The following is a 19,332-nucleotide window of genomic DNA, read 5'->3' on the forward strand; positions in this document are numbered from 1 at the left end:
CTGATGGGTACATCAAGTTAATTAGTTAACTCTTCTTCTTTTTGAATAAGTTTCAAATTTTCCACAATAAAAAGGAAAAAAAAGAAAACTCAAGTTTTCTTTCAGTTAAACACCCACATAAATGTTCTCATGAAATAGTACACAGAGTGAGTGACTTTAAGCCCCTTATGAAGGGGGACATTAGCATCCTCATGTTGAAGATTGAAAAGAAATACCTCCAAGTATTATTTCTTGGTAGTGGAACAAAAGTGATTTAAAAATTTCTTCCTTCAACTTTTCTGTATACCAAACTTTCTTTACTGAGGATATAGTATAATTATGGAAGAAGAGCTAACAAACTTTCAAATACATTGGAAAAGTGTATAGAAAATAATTACCCCCATAAGGTCTAAAGGTGTTACTAAGGAGTATGTGGCTAAAGAGGCTATTACTTGCATCTTATTAATGAATAGAAATAACCATCCATTTTGTTACAGAGTAATATAACCCCTAACTGGTAAGTAAAAAGCACAAACTAGGCTGGGCGCGGTGGCTCACGCCTGTAATCCCAGCACTTTGGGAGGCCAAGGCGGGCAGAACACCTGAGATTGGGAGTTCGAAACCAGCCTGACCAACATGGAGAAACCCTGTCTCTACTAAAAATACAAGCCGGGCGTGGTGGCACACGCCTGTAGTCCCAGCTACTCGGGAGACTGAGGCTGGAGAATCGCTTGAACCTAGGAGGCAGAGGTTGCAGTGAGCCAAGATTATGCCATTATTGCATTCCAGCCTGGGTGAGAAGAGCGAGACTCCATCTCAAAAAAAAAAAAAAAAAAAGTACAAACTAAATGGGTAAAAAATGCTTGTATGGGTGACTGCTCTTTTAAAGGTAGCTCATATACACATACACAAATATTTAAATTGTGCTAAATATAAAACCAAGAAAGGTCTGGGAGATTATGGATGATTTGAAAATATTAATGTTAATTTCTTTTAAGCATAAATTTAATAACAATAAAAGCTATTTGAAAGGATCTTATGCAGATGCATGTACAATTTAAAATCATTTTACTGGGTACACATTAGCCTCCCAACTTGCATGTTTTACTGGTAGTCAGTAAATCTCACCTCTTACACTTAAGATATCAGCTGCTTCATGAACAGCCGGACACATGAAGTACATTCATGCCTACTGCATTGATAGGATTCTTGTAATTTTCAAATAAACAAGTGGCATTTCTTAAAATATGAATTCGATTGAAGAGTCTAGTGAAAACACTGTAACCCACCCAGGTAAAGATTTGCAAGTGATACTTCATTGAAAGACAGCCTTGCAGCCAGGTGTGGGGGCTCACGCCTGTAATCCCAGCACTTTAGGAGGCCAAGGTGGCGGATCATCTGAGGTTGGGGGTTCAAGACCAGCCTGACCAACATAAAGAAACCCAGTCTCTATTAAAAATGCAAAATTAGCCGGGCGTAGTTGCACATGCCTGTAATTCTAGCTACTTGGGAGGCTGAGGCAGGAGAATGGCTTGAACCTGGGAGGTGGAGGTTGCAGTGAGCTGAGATTCCGCCATTGCACTCCAGCCTGGGCAACAAGAGTGAAACTCCATCTCAAAAAAGAAAAGAAAAGAAAAAAAAAAAAAGACAGCCTTTTGATTTCCCAAGATTCGCAGTTGAAAAAGGTTTCCCCACTGGCATGGCACCTTTGTTTTGGTTGGATTCACATAGTCACCATAAGTGCACGATAGCAGCAGAAGAAACAGGAACCTACCCTAGAAATTGGGACCTGAGTTTTGCACCCTAATTCTCTGAGATTGTGCATAAACAGGAACATCTGGAAGACATCACCTCTAAGGTCCCCTTCCCCACTTCTAACATTCTGACTTCAAGCCTTTAAACTTATTAGAATGAAGAACAAATAAAAGTTTTCTCCAAAAGCTGCTGTTCCCTTTCTGGATCATTGCACAAGCCTTAACGTGCAACAGCTGAGAATGAAGACGGAATTTTATCTAAGAGCAAACGGAGCCACACAACTGTTTTCTGGCTTAAAACCGTTAATCTTTTTAAAGATTTGGCCTTTGAAATATTTAATATCTCTCTTGTTAAATGAGAATAGTCTTTTAGTAAGTTCCTTTCTTGACCAAATTCCTAGGAAAGTCATTCCAATCTTGCAGTTGTTTATTAAGGAACAGGCTATTATATTAGCTTGCTAGGGCTGCCTTACCAGGTTTGGTGGCTAAAACAAAGACATTTATCTCCTCACAGTTCTGGAGCTTGGAAGGCAAAAATCAAGGAGTCAGCAGGGTTTGTTTTGCTTTTTTTTTTTTTTTCTTCCTCGCAACCTCTCTCTTGGCTTGTAAGACGGCTGTTTTCTCTGGCTTCTCATGGTCATCTCACTGTGTCTCCTACTCTTTTTGAGACAGCGTGTTGCTCTGTCGCCCCGGCTAGAGTACAATGGCGCAATCTTGGCTCACTGCAACCTCCGCCTCCTGGGTTCAAGCGATTCTCCTGCCTCAGCCTCCCGAGTAGCTGGGATTACAGGCGTATGCCACCATACCCGGCTAATTTTTGCATTTTTTAGTAGAGACGGGGTTTCACCATGTTGGTCAGGCTGGTCTCAAACTCCTGACCTCAGGTGCTCCGCCCGCCTCGGCCTCCCAAAGTGCTGAGATTACAGGCATCAGCCACCGCACCCGGCCCTTTTTTTCATGTTTTTTTGAGATGGAGACTCACTCTTGTTGCCCAGGCTGGAGTGCAAGGACACAATCTCGGCTCACAGCAACCTCTGCCTCCCAGGTTCAAGCGATTCTCCCGTCTCAGCCTCCCGAGTAACTGGGATTACAGGCACCCGCTACCATGCCCAGCTAATTTTTGTATTTTTAGGAGACAAGGTTTCACCATGTTGGTCAGGCTGGTCTCAAACTCCTGGCCTTAGGTGATCTGCCCGCCTCGGCCTCCCAAAGTGCTGGGATTACAGGCGTGAGCCACTGTGCCCGACTAATCTATTATTTTAAGAACACCATTTAGAACTAGGGCCAACCTAGCAGCCTCATTTTAACTATCTCTTTAAAGACTCTATCTCCAATTACAGTCACATTCATAAGTACTGAGATTAGGGCTTCAATGTATAAAATTCGGGGGACATTATTAAACCTATAACTAGCATAGTTTTTTTTTTCTTCATATACTTTTACTTTGATAAAAATACTTAGGTTTCAGTATTGAGAACTTAAAAACCAAAAGGCCTCTACCATGTGCATGTAGAAATATATCATGTAAAAAGAATCTGTTGTCTGTATTTGTTGCATCTTAGGATTTACTGAAAAACTTTCGGAGAACTTTGCCCCTAGGGCAGCAGCTTCTGGCAGAAAAAGACCAAACCTGGGCATCTAGGGCAGTTAAATTTAGAAACAAAAGCCAAGATTCACTCTATCATTCAATAATCATTTTCTTCAATGGCTGTCACACCAAAAGAAGGGTCAAATTTGTTTATTTGTAAATTCATTTTAATTAATTTATGTATCTTTACATAGATATATATAGAGAGGGCCTCACTCTGTCGCCCAGGCTGGAATGCAGTGGCATGATTATAGCTCACTGAAGCCTTGAATTCCTGGACTCAACTGATCCTCCATTTCAGTCTCCTGAGTAGCTGGGACTACAGGCATGTGCCACCATGCCAAAAAATTTTTTGTAGCGATGGGGAGGGGTCTCACTATGTTGCCCAGGCTTGTCTTGAACACCTAACCTCAAGCAATCCTCAGGCCCTGGCCTCCCAAAGTGTTGGGATTATAGGCATTAGCCATTGTGCCAGGCAAGTTATTTCCCCAAAAAAACACTTTCTTAAGGGATGGTCCTGGTCCGCCAGCATCTGAGTCACCTGGGATATCTGTTACGGAAGCCGGTCTCTGCATCATACTGCGGATTCAGTGAATTCAGCTCTGGGTCTGGGAACCTGCACTTCAGCAAGCATCCCACTCACCTGCCCGCTGGGGCCTGTGGGTCTCTTCCCTGAGAGCTGTGTGCAGCCATCTCATCACCCATGAAAAAGATCACGCTTGTCTGAACAGCAGAATCGAATATGTTTATTTTACACAAAGTACAATTCAGTATATGCAGAGAGGTACTCAGCATCACCCCCGTGATCAATATCCTCTTTATTTTCATTGGGTATGTCACTGAAACCCTGGCACACCACTTAGCTAAAAATCACACAAAAGACCCCCTAGAGACATCAAACTGATGTTTTTTCCCCCAAACGATAGATTTCCTCTTCATTAGTCAAATCCGATAGTGATATTCGTTAATAAGGAAAACTAAAGTTTTCAAGTATCAACTCTGAATGGCAGAGACCATAATCTGTTATTAGCCACCAAGAGCTCAGAAGAGCAGAGAACTCAAGAAGAGGCAAGCAAGAGCACTACGAAAATTATATTCTTTTCCATGAAATTCAGTCCCACAGCTCTCTGAGCAAGGGTCCAAGACAATGGAGAGGCAGGAAAGCTGCTGGAAGGGCCTGTTTGCAGGCAGAAATGCACTGGCTGTGCCTCGCCCCGCCGTGTCCTTTCCGCAGGTGGGTTCTTTACTGGCTTCACTTTAACTTGGTCCTCTGACTTTGGGTTGTAAACTTTACAGTTCCAAGAAATCAATTTTGGTTGAACGCAAGAGTAACATCCCCATCCAAAACAGAAGTGTTCTCATGATATGAAGGCCTTTCTGTAGACTGCATGTATATATGTTTATATTTATATAAGCTCCTATGCGAGACAAAGTTTCCTTCCTCTTAGCAAGAGAATACTGCATCCAGCAACACTGCTTTGGCTAGCTCTTTTTCCTGTATGGCCTCATGTGTGCGACAATTGAAGCAGCTATTTCTCCCTTCCTCTTGTTCTGGCCAAAATAATCTAGGAACTCACCATCTGGTCCAACCAAGTACATTATTATTGTGTGATCCACCTGCAGAGAAAGGGGGGGAGAGTGTGACAAAGATTACCAAAATAAGCTGCTTATTTTACTGAATGTATCCTGCAAGATAAGAGAACTTTACATTCATGCTTAAATAACCTTTGTAGCATCTATTATTCATGGAATAGACTTAAGCCTATTATAGCAAATTCCTAACAAAAATTGTCTAAAATCTTTTGTGTCCTAAACATCTGCACTGGTTATTGCCTGTCACAGCTAGAACCTGAAATTCTTTTGGTTTAATCCTTAACACATTTACCCACACACTCTCTGAGAAAAGAATTCAGCTTCTAAGAAATAGCTGCTGCAGGCTTTCATAAAGCAGTCAATATTTGTGGAATAGCAATGCTGTTGAAAAATACCTTCATTTTTGAGTAAGGTATCTCCTCAGACCCTAAACATGTCACAGAGACATCATATGGAATTAAGTGTTGGTGCAAAACTGCTTTCTTTCGTAAGTTATTGGGTTTATTCCTTTATGTTTTAGAAAGAACTGGTTGTCATTCATTACCACCAAAATTCTGCTTACCATGCTTTATGAGAAGAAATCAGAAAACTAATCACGAGTTTAAATCATCTATAAAGTTGAACAATATTTAGTTTTGATATCAGTAATTCAAACAGAAACAGGAAAAGAAACATTTTTCTCCCCAAGGCAATTTTTGTCTCCTCCACTGAATAATCCTGTCTGAAATCAATCCATCACCTGGAAAGCAAACCTTCAGAAGCCATAAATGCTGCCCTTCCCCAGCCCCCCAGCCCCCGCCGCCAACTCACGGAGTCATCTTAAAAATCACCTGGAAAGCAAATCCTCGGGAGCGTAAATGCTGCTCCCCCCAACCACAGAGTCATCTGAAACTCAGCATCCATTTTCCCAGCAAAGTCCTCAAACGGTCCCAGCTCTAACTTTAACTGAGATTAGTCACCAGTTTTTTTAGTTAGACACTTCCATAAAACCCAATTTCAAGTGAGATTTGGCACTTAAGAGTCCTTGGAATTTATTGCAGGCTTGATTGCTATTTGGCAAGACAAAGAAAGACAGGAATGTGATTACAAATACCGAACTGGAGACACTGCCCAAATATACCCCAGCATGCATCATATGTCTGTGAGGGTATTATCTTTTATACACGCATTCTTCAGACAGCAAATGGAAAGAGCACCTGTCTCCCCGCATAAGGAAAGAATGTGCACCAAAAGAGCGCCAACAACTGGATCTCAAGTGCTGCGGGGCAGTTCACTGTCGGAGCAACACGGGGAGCTCTATTTCTCCACACAATTGACACAGAAATCAGAAGTCAGTCTCCAGTTCTCTCGTCAAGCCTTACTCTGTAGCTTACATCACTCTTTCTCCCTATTTCTTCCTTTCCTCTATTCTCTGTTAAAAAAACAAATTACAGTATGTGGGACTTATTTTCTGAGTGTTCTCAATATAAATTACCTTGTAATACACAACAAAAACATCGTTTTATCTGTATCTGTTCAACTTGTCAGGTCACTCCTCAATATTCCTTTGGGTTGTGACAGAGCAAATTGACATTTATTCTAATATAGAGGTCTTCCAAGTTCTAGTACTTCCTTGTATAGAAAAAGGACACTAGCATTAACTGACAGATTCTTTCACATGTCATCTTAAGCCATGAAACAGGTATTCTCCTCCTCTACAAATGGCATCACAGGCTGGAGAGAGTAAATTATATAATTGCTAAGTGCCAGGCCTAACTTTAAAAGCTAGAATCTGTCCAGTTTTAAAGTCCACCAACTTTTATCACCGTGTTGCCTCTAGCTCCAATTCTAGTGGAGGGCAGTAACTCAGTTTTTTTAGCGTGCAAGTTACGTTTTAGTGTGAGTTACGTTTTGAAAAGGTAATATATGCACATAGAAAAGGAATATCTAGTAAATTTATACAATGAAAATGTCCCTCCCCATCCTCACACCCAGAGTGCCTCAGTTCCCTTTAGAGGGAACCAATGTCACCAGTTCCTTCTGTATCCTTCCAGAGAAATTCTCTGCATCTACTATGTGTATATATCCACTTCCACTTATTTTTTTAATACACAAGTAACAATATATTATAGAGTACCTGCTTTCTCATTTAACAATATATTGGACATTGTTCTATATCAGATTATACACAGTGGTTAAAAAATGGTTACTGGATTTTCAGTCTTTTCTCTTTACAATGCCATAGGGTATATTTGTAGGATAAAGTCCAAAAGGCAGAATCTCTGGGCTAAAAAGTGTATCCCTTTAAATGTGAGAGACACTGTTAAATTGCCCTCTAAGAGGGTGTATGAGTTTCATTCCTATCAACAATGCATGGGAGAGCCTGCTGTTCCAAATTCACTCCTCCAGTGTATTTCCTGTTTCTCCAATGTTGACAATATGTTTTCAAATTTCCTGACCACTGCTGAGCTAAAAGAAAAATGTTACCTCATTATACAATTCACATTTTTATTATTAGGAAACTTAACATTTAGGTTTGAAAGCCATTTGTATTCTTTTTTCAACAGTACTTTCTAACTAATACCTATATAATAATTATTATATATAAAAAATACAATAATGTGCAGATCCAGCTTTCTATGGAATCCCAAATATTTGGTATACCCAGTTCGATCAGTCTGAAGAGTGCACTCAAAAGCCAGAAGCTTACCTTTTGTTGCTGTTGTTTCAGATTAAGAAAGTTTCATTCCATTACATCTCAACGTTAACCTTAAAGGTACCCCCTTACTTTCTGCAGGTCCTTAAATGTTAATAGAAGTTTCCCAAACTGTCTTATGGATGAAAATCTGTGACCTCAAGGGACTGAAGTCACACTAATGAAAAGCCTAAGAAGCTGGAGAGTGTCTCCCCCTATTGGATGTTTAGCAAATGTACAGCAATGAATTCCCCATCGAATTTCATCAAAAGTCAAATTCTTATAGCAGTAGGCCAGTATTTCTAAAAATGGGGCCAAAGATACATTCTACAAGGTCCAAGAAGTCTCCATAAGACTTACATATTTTCATTTTCATTTGTAATTTAAAAAATTAATATCCATATTCTGGATTATCTGTGTTGTGAGTATAAATTTCAGTGCCCAGGCTTGTGTTTGCTTTATGATCTCACTGGCACCTAGCTGTCCACTGCTGTTACAGGCAGACATGAATATGATACATTCTTGCCACATCAATACTAACCAGGCAAGGCAGGCTACACAATGAAAGGTTTCAAAGTATTTTAAGTAGAAAATGCAGAGGGGCAGTTGAGTAGCGCTGGGTATGTGACAGCAGTCTGACCGTAACCCCCTTCCTGCCGTGAGCAGCACTTTGGTTTCAGCAAAATCTCTTGTCACTGTAACTGAATGTTTTCAGTTTAAGTTTTGCAGGCTGTTTGGGTTTACTTGTACAACTTCTTTCTGATTTATGACTTTCTGACTCTGAGTTATGAGTTCTAAGCGTAAGACTATGGACTGTTACCTAGTTTAGGACTGTATACATTTAAACAATTTAATATAACTCATTTAATGCTGGAAATCAGACTGATGAGCTCATGTATTCCTGCTGTCATCATCAGATAAACTCCAAACCAGTTAACACAACTCTCTGTAAAAAAGAAGTCTGGAAAGTCCTTTTCCTATGGTTTCCTCTCTCGGCCACTGTGGCTCTCTGCGCTTCTCTCATTCTGCTAGAGCAGCAAGAGGAAAACAGAGGAGGGTCCCTCTACTTTCCTTACAATTAAGGCTTAAGGAAAAATGCTCATTTTTCTCATCTTTTGCTCCAAGGAATCCAAGTTTCCCTAATTCTACAAGGCAGCACAACTGGAAGACAAGATTACTGTGTAGGCTGAATTAAGGCAAACGGGCCAGAAGCTTGCTTTTAGTTTAGGCTGTAGGCTCCAGGGGCACGTGTTCCAGGTTCAAAGGGACAGAGAAACCATGGTTGGCTGCTGAGACAAAGCACTGCACTGAGACATCCCACCCCTCTGCATCTCACTCTTCGGACGGGCCGTGGGGAGCTGCGGGATCAGTGATTCAGGGTCTTGGCCATCTTTCTTTCTAGAGACACAGCTTCACAGCTAGAAAGATCTTACGATTACCCTGCCCAAACAACATTATAGAAAAACCAGAGTGTGACAACTAAGAAAACAACTGAAATAATGCTAAAATACAATGCCGACTCTTAATGTGATAGGAGAAAAATGTCCAAATTGAGAAGAAAATTGGTGGATCGTGGTGGCGCTAATGCCCGTTTTTGGTGCTTCCCTGTGAAACCACTGACAAGAAAAGAAACACAGTAACTCGGGCATGACCCTAAGGCTTCTGGGGCAGTGCTGATGAGTATGAGGATAGTTCATATAAGAGCGACACCAGTACAACAGAATTTCTGTTCCTTGTCATTAAAAAGCACACATTTAACGCCTAGCTGTTCAACGCATATAGTCAATGGGCAAATAAACCTTTTATCTTTTGCTTTTCAGAATTCTCATTCAACCTAAAAATGCAGTTCTCCATGGCCTAAAACTGGTTCTCCAAAAGAACAATTTCTGATGCCTCTATACTGGGGACACAGTGAGCACCAATACAATCTCTTCAAAATAAGTGTTGTTCCAAATGACGGCTTCTCTTTATTTACAACATGGCACCCAAGTATCTGGTTTTAAATTGCCCTAAAATTCTATATGTCACTATAAGAGAAAAACAGGCAACTGAATTATGAGAATAGTGAATACAAATCAAACAATCATCTTTTAAAAAGCATGCTTCTGGCTGGGTGCAGCGGCTCAGGCCTGTCATCTCAGCACTTTGGGAAGCTGAGGTGAGCAGCACAGATCACCTGAGGTCAGGAATTCCAGACCTCTTGGCCTCGCCTGGCCAACATGACAAAACTCCTTCCCTACTAAAAATACAAAAATTAGCCGGGCATGGGTGGGCGCACGCCGGTAATCTCAGCTACGCGAGAGACTGAGGGAGGAGAACTGCTTGAATCCGGGAGGCGGAGGTCGAAGTGAGCCGAGATCATACCACTGCACTCCAGCCTGGGTGGTGGAGTGAGACTCCATCTCAAAAACAAATAAAAAGTAAAAAACATGCTTATATTATCCTTTCAAATATTCAAAATTCCTAAGGAGGCTGGGTGCAGTGGCTCCCGCCTGTAATCCCAGCACTTTGGGAGGCTGAGGTGGGAAAGGCCAGGAGTTCGAGATCAGCCTGGCCAACATGGTGAAACCTCGTCTCTCCCAAAAAATATAAAAAAGTAGCCAGGTGTGGTGGCACGCACCTGTAATCCCAGCTACTCGGGAGGCTGAGGTAGGAGAATTGTTTGAATCTGGGAGGCGAGGTTGCAGTGAGCCAAGATCGTGCCACTGCACTCCAGCCTGGACAACAGAGTGAGACTCTGTCTCAAAAAAAAAAAAAAAAAAATTCCTAAGGACTCTGCAATAATCTTAGGTTTTCTCTCTTCTCAGAAGCCAGTCAGTCATTGAAAGTCTTATGACTCTTTGGGATCTGGGAGCTGGTCCATGGGTTAAAACTGGAGCATTTACTCACTATGTAGTCTTCATCTTCATCCTTGGGGCCAGGGCTGTAATACACTCTGTATGCTCTGGCCACTTGATCGACTTCTTCTCTAGTGCCAGTCAAGCCAACCAGTTTGGGAGAAAATTCTAAATAAAAAATGAGACAGACAGTGAAACTGACAGGGGTTAAAAAGGGCAAAGGAAACTTTTGAGGGTAACAGGTATGTTCATTTTCTTGACTGTGGGATGGTTTCAGTTACAAAAGGCAACAAATTATATACTTCAAATACCTATACTTTATTGCATGTCAATTATACTTTAATAAATGTGTTAGAAGTAATTATACATACAGCAGATCCTTCATAAAACATATTTTTAAATAACCTCAAAGTTTTAGAAGACATGTATTTGAATGTGTCATATAATATAAATATAAAACTATTCTTTAGTGCTTTTAACCACTTATTAAATCAATGTTAACATAATTAAAATTCAGATTCCTGATTTTTAAGCACATATGCTGAACTTGAGTCTTGAGAAATTAAACTTGCCCACTCTCACAGCTGAATTAGACCCTAAGCATCCACTCTCAATTCTACTATAATTTGTAGTCTTTGAAAGTGCCTAACAGCTTTTAAACAGCATACAGAGATGTTTGATTGAAATTCCTCCATTGAAAGTAATGCCTTCCTTAGAAGCAGAAAAAACAATCCTAAAATTCCTATAAAACCACAACAGACCCCTAATAGCCAAGGCAATCTTAATCAAAAAGAACAAAGCTGGCAGGATCACACTACCTGACTTCAAAACATAGTACAAAGCCATAGTAAACAAAACAGCATGGTACTGGCATAAAAACAGACACACAGACCGATGGGAACAGAATAGAGAACCGAGAAATTAAGCCAACTGATTTCTGACACAGACACCAAAAACATACGCTGGGAAAGGACAGTCTCTTCAAGAAATGGTGCTGAAACTAGATCTCTATTTTTATCATATACAAAAATCAAATATAAATGTAGGAAAGACAAACGTAAGACCTGAAACTATAAAATTAGTAGAAGAAAACATAGGGGAAACACTTCAGGACATTAATCTGGGAAAAAATTTTATAGACAAGGCCTCAAGAGCACAGGCAACAAAAGCAAAAATAGGCAAATGGGATTATATCAAAACAAAAAGCTTCTGCACAGCAAAGGAAACAATAAACAGAAGGAAGAGACAACCTGAAGAATGGGAGAAAATATGTGCACACTATTCATCTGACTAGGGAGTAATATCCAGAATGTACAAGGACCTCAATCAACTCAACAGCAAAAACAAAAATAACATTTTTTAAAAGGGCAAATGATCTAAATAGGCATTTCTCAAAAGAAGGCATACAAATGGCCAACAAGTATACGAAAAAACGTTCAACATCACCAATCACCAGGGAAATGCAAATCAAAACCACAATTAGGTATCTCATCCCAATTTGAATGACTATCACCAAAAATACAAAAAAATAACCAATGCTGACAATGATTCAGAACAAAGATACCTCATACACACTGTTGATGGAAATGTAAATTAGTATAACCATTGTGGATAGCAGTATGGAGGTTCCTCAAAAAACTAAAAACAGGACTGCAATACAATCCAGGAATCTCACTACTGGGTATATATCCAAAGGAGATGAAAACAGTATATTGAAGAAACGTCTGCATTCCCATGTTTACTACAGCACTAATCACAATAGCCAAGATATGAAATCCAACAGTACTCATCAACAGGTGAATGGATAAAGAAAATGCGGTATACACACATCATGGAATACTACCCGCCATATGAAAGAATGAAATCCTGTCATTCGTGGCAATGGAGATGAGCCTGGAGGATGCTATTAATATGTTAAATGAAAAAAGTCAGGCACAGAAAGATAAATACTGCATGTTCATATTCATATGCAGAGGCTAAAAATGTTGATCTCATAGAAGTAGAGAGAATAACTGTGGACACTAGAGGCTGGAAAGGATAGGGGAGGAGAGGGACTCTGTACTCCATAAATACGTACAACTGTTATGCGTCAATGAAACAACAGTTATGTGTTTGTCATAGTAAATGTTTTATTTATTTTTAAGACGGAGTCTAGTTCTGTTGCCCAGGCTGGAGTTCGGTGGCGTTATGTCTGCTCACTGCGACCTCCGCCTCCTGGGTTCACACAATTCTCCTGCCTCAGCCTCCCAAGTAGCTGGGATTACAGGCGCGCAGCACCACGCCTGGCTAATTTTTGTATTTTCTAGAGACGGGGTTTCACCATGTTGGCCAGGCTGGTCTCAAACTCCTGACTTAAGGTGATCTGCCCACCTTGGTCTCCCAAAGTGCTGGGATTACAGGCATAAGCCACCATGCCTGGCCTGTCACAGCAAATGTTTTAAATTTATAAAACATGTGCTGAGTTCAAAATATGTTTATATTTAATTATTCATCTTTAATCTCCCAATGAACATACTTCCGGAATATATGTTTGTCCTAATTTTACCAAGGAGAGAATGAGTTACAGCGCTGGAATTAGAAGCAATGTGTCCTTACTCTCAACTCAAGGCTCGATTAACTTAGTTGATACATGAAGGCCAAGTTCAAATCCTTTCTCTGTGACAAAACATAAAGAGCACTGCATCAGGAATTGAGAAACCCGTTTCTTACTTATGCCCTGACTATCCACAGTAATAATTCCTAGCTTCATCTTTTTATTTGCCCATATTATTTGCCCATAAAATTGGTGATAATACCATTTGTCCTATTTCACAAGGCACTGTAAGGTTCAAATGAACTGATATTCCAAAAACTTTAAAGCTAAATAAATGTAAAGTATGATTTAAAAAACATACCTTTCACATACTTTGCGATGGCTTCTTTTGTGTCCCTCTCTGGGTCAATGCTGATGAAAAGCGGAGTTAGATCTGGCAGAGTTGTAATGCTATCTGAAAGAGAGTTCCAATTAGTCCGTATTCACACCCTAAGGGGAAAGACAAAGAAAACCAGCAATAACAGTAGAGTAGAGGACGTGCTGGACAGCTAGGTGTTTCGAAAACAGATGGACATCTTAACATTCAGGTGAAGAGGAAGACGACGGGGAAGGGTATGGGGATGGGATGGCCTTTAGGAGGAGCAGACTCATACACAGTAGTATTGTCTGTGGTGGATAATACAAGGTTACATATCCTGTCAACTGCCTGCGCCAGCACGTAAGTGTTCTTCCCCTGGATAATGTCATGTGGCTATCTTATCTCTTAATCCACTCCAGTATCTGTAGTTTTTTTCACTCCCACCATGTCTCAAGGGCAAGAAGGTAAACTGTTAATAAGAACTGAATATCCTGAAATGATACACTTTATGGAGGCACCCTTCCTTCTTACTGGTATCAGTAAAATGCCACAGACTGCAAACCATTGCAAAGATTTCCTAATTTAATTGTCACAATCAGTGGGGAGGAGGCAATGGTGGCCTCAGTGATGCAATAAAAGAAGGGATATAAAAGCCGAGTTAAGGGAGACACACTGACATTTTTAAGTGATCTAACATTTCACATCAAAACAAGCTTCCTTCAGTGGAGAATAAGGTCACAAGACTCAAAGCAACAAACAAGCCAAATGCTGAGATTTTATGTTCTTACAAATCACATAATTGCAAAACCCCACCTAACAATAATACAAGAATGTGAAAAACCTAGTAACATTAAGTAAACATATACTTTGTATAGTTAGTGACGGCTTTCTTACCTATTTCATCCACGACTTGAATCATCTTCTCTAGTTCTTCTGGACAGACATCAGGGCAATGAGTGAAGCCAAAATAAATCAATAACCACTGACCCAAGTAGTCCTTGTCAGTTTTATGCTCCCCAGTATGAGTTGTGAGGGAAAAGGGTCCCCCAAGTAAAGGCTTGCCGATCTGTCGCTGCCGTTCCTTCTCTAACTCTTAAGGAGACACAAACATACACACCGAAAAAAAGTCAGCTTAATCAGAGGTACTCAAATACCTGACATATGGCCAGTACTATTTTACTCCCGGTGGGGGCACAAAATGTGGAAAAAATAGTTTGTTTTCAAGAAGCTAAAAAAATCTTTTGAGAAAGATAAGCACAAAACATTAAAACAAAATCAAATAAAATACTATGGTATGTTATAAAAAAGGAAACAATATTTCTTCTTTTTCAGGAACAATTCAGTCCTAAGCCATTAGGTGTGTCCATGCTGGGGGCAGGGAGGGGCCGCAGTGGCCTACAGCTGCATGTCTGAACCCAAGTGGGGTACGGTGGGTGGCCTGGCATATGGAGTCTGATCCTGCGTGGGGAGGTGAGAGTGGCGATGGGACCTTAGTTACACACAGGAAATTGATGAAATAAATGAATATATTAAAGACAAGAGAGTTACAATAGGAAATGGAGTCAACTATGGAGAGGAAGAAAGCTAGGCTGAACCCTGTAGTACTGGAAACACACTGGAGGTACTAGTGTGAGCTTCTATCTATATAGATAAAAAATAAATATAGATGTACATAAATACATCTATTTTCTCACCATGTCCACTGAGAGGACCAGGGAGCAGACACACTCCAAGAACGATGAGCCCAGAACCTGACTTCTAAATATCATTCCTGACTAAAAGGAAACAGCTTTTTGGAGAAATGGCTGATACCAGGGTTGCGGCAAAGAAAGTGGAAAATGAGGCTGGAACCTCTTGTTGTGGCAGAAGGAAAGCGGAACTCAGAGAACATGTCAAAGCCACAGAAGCCTGCTGCAAGGGGGCCACGGCTGATCAATCTGGGACAACTTGGGCATCAAAATAAAGAGATTATGGATTGAAACTGAATGAATATACAGCAAACAAGTCCACAGAGATAAAGAAACGAATGCATTGATAGTGTGATGGAACAGAATATTTAAGTATACATATGCCAATACAAATCACGAAAGACCATTAATTACATGAGTAACTTTTCAGTAGAAAACCTGTTAGACACACATTAATGAAGTGATCAAACTGGACACTATCAGTAATGGGACAACTGGTACTATGTGGTATCTGACCAGATGCAAGGAGAACACAGCATCACTTTTGTGATATTCCTGCCAAAGTTGAACAACCCGAATGACCTGAATGAGGAAACATCAGACAAATCCAAGCTCAGAGGCATTCTGCAAAATAACTCTCCTGTAACTGTCAAAGCTGTCAAGATCGTGGGGGTCAGTTGAAGTCTGGGAAATTGTTACAGATGAAGGAGGCTAAGGTGAACAACTAGGTACAAGGTGGTGTGGTTCTGAAACGGATGAAACGGATGTCTTTTGCTATGAAAGACGTCAAGTCGCAAAACTTGGAAGACTGAACTGTAATCCAGCCTGGGCAACAGGAGCAAAACTCTGTCTCAAAAACCAACCAAACAAACAAAACCCTGTCTGAAGACTGAACAGTAGCAAAATATCAGTGTTAATTTTCTAATTTTGATGGTTGTATCGTGGTTACGTTCGAGAAGGTCCTTGTTTGTAGGAAATACACCAAAAAGTGTTTGGAGCTGATGAGGCAACATGTCGGCAAATAAATACTCTCAAATTATTTAGGAAGAGTTTTAAGATTATTTCATAACACATTTTTTAAAATAAAACAAACGTTAGAATTGCACTTGAAATTCCAAACTAAAGTCAAAAAAAGCCTCCATATTCTAGAATTTTCCTGCCACAACTTTCCTAGCTTTTCTTTGTGAAACTAAAGGAACTTACTGCTTATTAGACTATGAAAATCTTACCAATACTACTTATTATGCCAAAAAGTCTGAGAGAGAGAGATATATATATACGTATATCAGTACAAAACTTACACTGCTAAGTTCCCAAAGCCTATGAATTCCCAGATTTAATCATTGGCCTTTGTCTATAATGTTATCAAAAGAGACTCCAAAGAATGGGAAAGATTTAAGCAATACTTTAAAGATTTACCTAAAACCTCTAAACCAAATCTTAGAGAAGTCCTAGGATATTCACTAAAATACAAAGTTCTTATAAACAATTTCTAAATATTTCAAGATGCTAATCCAGAGTAGTTCCTGGCATTTCCTGACCAGGCTCTCTTCACCACTCCCTCATCCACAGAGGGCATGCAATATCTACTCGCACCATGCTCCTTGCCTGATCCCTGGGAAGCCTTCTCAAATCCCAAGGCTGGGCCTCGCTTTTACTCTCAGAACATGCTAAGCTTCCTTCTGGCCTGGCAGAACCGCATCTAGTAAAATCCTTTACTTCTGTGTCAGTTTCCCTGCCGTGTGCACCTCAAAGGCTGGTGTGCATCTTAGTCATCTTTGTACCCTCCAGATTTCATCTTGCCCAGTCAAATCTATCCACAGTATATCTTTTAACACTCTTATGCAGTGGTATCCTAGCTTGGGTCCTGGAACAGATAAAAGACACTGATAGAAAAACAAGTGAAATCCAAATAGAAGCTATAATTTAATAGTTCTGTGCCATTTTAAATTTCTTAGTTATGAAAAATGTGCCATGGTTATATAAGATGTTAATATTAGGGGAAGCTGGGTGAAAGGTATATAGAACCTATGATATCTTTGCAATTTTTTTGGTAAATCTAAAGTTGTTTCAGAACAAAAAGCTTAAAAACAACGAAAAAGGTGTTAGTCCATAGCCAGGAAGAACTTTATTTAGGGCTGAGCAGATGACAGCTACTTACTCTCTGCCTTTTCTTTCTTCATGTACCTCATTCCAGCCAGTAAAGCTCCTCCAATAGCAAATGTGATTGCTAAAGACTTCCAGGAAACAGGCTACTAGGGCAGGGATTTCAAACATAAAAATTCTAGTAAGATGCAAACATTTAACCATATAAACTTATGACAGTAGTTTTTAATAAATATACACACAGGCCATGATGTTGTTAAATGTGCAAAATGTTTCAGGGATGAGAAAATGCTCAAAGTTTCTGTGGATGCAGTTAGGTCTGGGATCTGAATTACAAAGACAGTCATCTCCAAGGGAAAGTTCCCTAAGTCAGTTTCTCTTCATGTTTAAAAACCAAACAAACAAAAATACAACCTCAAGTACCACGATTGTTACTATGTGTGACCCTGGCTCCAATCCTGACTTAAAAACCAATTATGGCCCGGCGTCGTGGGTCACACCTGTAATCCCAGCACTTTGGGAGGCCGAGGCGGGTGGATCACCTGAGGTCTGGAGTTTGAGACCAGCATGGCCAACATGGTGAAATCCCATCTCCGCTAAAAATACAAAAATTAGCCGGGCGTGGTAGCGGGTCCCTCTAAACCCAGCTACGTGGGAGGCTGAGGCAGGAGAATCGCTTGAACCGGGGAGGCGGAGGTTGCAGTGGGCCGAGATCGGGCCACTGCACTCCAGCCTGGGCAACAGAGCAAAACTCCGTCTCAAAACAAAATAAAAACCAAAAATCCAAACACACACACACAAAAAACCATTATCTGTTTATGCTGATACTGAGAATAAACAAACCAAACGAAATTTGGGAGGTTAACCTAACTCTAGCTTCCAGAAGTAACAAAGCCAAAGTACAAGAGGCATCTAAAAGTGGAGCTTCCTGCAAATTACTGCCATTATTTCTTTGTACCCTTATTCAACTCCCCAAATGAGGAAGAAGCTGGCCAACTAGGCCTAACTCATTAACCTTCCCGCAGCTCCGAAAACCCACTTCTTTTACCACAGAATAGTGGCTCTCAAGTTCTTTCTGGGTCAGAACCGGAACTCGAGAGAACCCCAAGAAAAAAGCACATCCACACATAACTAAGTTCCATTTTTTGTTTCAATTTCAACGTATACATGGAACTCTCGATGAGGCTCAAGCGACAAATTATAAAAGTCCTCTGACTCCTCAATCACAGTCAACTTTAGGTTCACACCCTTAAGAAAATCGGAAACTGGCCGGGCGCGGTGGCTCAAGCCTGTAATCCCAGCACTTTGGGAGGCCGAGGCGGGCGCATCACGAGGTCAGGAGATCGAGACCATCCTGGCTAACACGGTGAAACCCCGTCTCTACTTAAAAAATACAAAAAACTAGCCGGGCGTGGTGGCGGCGCCTGTAGTCCCAGCTACTCGGGAGGCTGAGGCAGGAGAATGGCGTGAACCCGGGAGGCGGAGCTTGCAGTGAGCTGAGATCCGGCCACTGCACTCCAGCCCGGGTGACAGAGCGAGACTCCGTCTCAAAAAAAAAAAAAAAGAAAGAAAAAGAAGAAAATCTGAAACTTATTTTTTTTTTTTTTTTGGTGGAAACGCTAACATAAAATCCAAGTCCGGGCATCCAGCCACGTGGAGAGGGTGTAAGTAAGGTCTCAAGTTCTCTCTGGAGAACTGGGACTACCGGCAAAGCACGGGAAATGCAGGATGAAATTCCATGACGCAGGTAAGGCGCCCAAGCTGAGGACAACTTTAAGGGAGGCGGAGTAGTTAGTGTTTGAGTTTAGTTACGATCAAGTGGGATGTGGCGGCTGGGCTGGCCGACAGCAGCGACGAGCACCGGAAGGGTTCCAGATGTGCACTCACCCCGGGCTTCGAGGGGCGCGTGGAGTCTCTGGGGCCCTTCTCCGACCACGGGGGTGGGGGTGGCGGCCTCGCCGTGCTGAGGGGCCGGGTTCCTAAGCAGTAGCCAAGGAGCCCCGAGGCACGCCACACATCCCCTTGCTGCGCGCAGAACTGCCTCAGCAAGACTCTCGCAGTCCCCTCGGCTGGGCCCCAAAGCTCGAGTCCGCGAGGCAAGAAGCGCCAAAGTTGGCCACCCAGAGGCCGCATAACTCGTCCGGGTACTAGGACCAGCATCGCCATGAACTTCGGAGACCCGGTATCCTTTGACCCTCCCCGCGATTTCCGGTAACGTTTCG

The 19,332-nt window shown here is 41.3% G+C and overlaps 1 protein-coding gene across 2 annotated transcripts; it reads right to left on the reverse strand.

Moving 5' to 3' along the window:
- Positions 1-4,045: 4,045 nt before the first annotated feature.
- On the reverse strand, positions 4,046-19,331 carry LOC101010807 (protein SCO1 homolog, mitochondrial). 2 transcript variants are annotated; one of them, XM_003912350.3, is made up of 6 exons: positions 18,998-19,331; positions 17,166-17,256; positions 14,211-14,408; positions 13,320-13,412; positions 10,478-10,593; positions 4,046-4,938 (listed from the first exon to the last, which is right to left on the reverse strand). In XM_003912350.3, the coding sequence occupies exons 1-6, from the start codon at positions 19,274-19,276 to the stop codon at positions 4,804-4,806; spliced, it is 912 nt and encodes a 303-aa protein (XP_003912399.1). In that variant the 5' UTR covers positions 19,277-19,331; the 3' UTR covers positions 4,046-4,803. The 2 variants fall into 2 exon arrangements, with proteins under 2 accessions (XP_003912399.1, XP_017805839.1); XM_017950350.2 differs by lacking the exon at positions 4,046-4,938 and adding an exon at positions 13,021-13,080 and having other exon boundaries at positions 10,497-10,593; positions 18,998-19,330.
- Position 19,332: the final 1 nt, after the last annotated feature.

This window comes from Papio anubis, chromosome 17, assembly GCF_008728515.1.
Source record: "Papio anubis isolate 15944 chromosome 17, Panubis1.0, whole genome shotgun sequence".
Lineage (NCBI taxonomy): Eukaryota > Metazoa > Chordata > Mammalia > Primates > Cercopithecidae > Papio > Papio anubis.

Coding starts and splice junctions, on each gene's coding strand:
- LOC101010807 (XM_003912350.3), bottom strand. CDS start 19,276: ATGGCGATGCTGGTCCTAGTACCCGGACGAGTTATGCGGCCTCTGGGT. Junction 13,413..14,210: donor TCAAGTCGTGGATGAAATAG/GTAAGAAAGCCG, acceptor ACTCTCTTTCAG/ATAGCATTACAACTCTGCCA. Junction 10,594..13,319: donor CATCGCAAAGTATGTGAAAG/GTATGTTTTTTA, acceptor TTTTTTATTTAG/AATTTTCTCCCAAACTGGTT.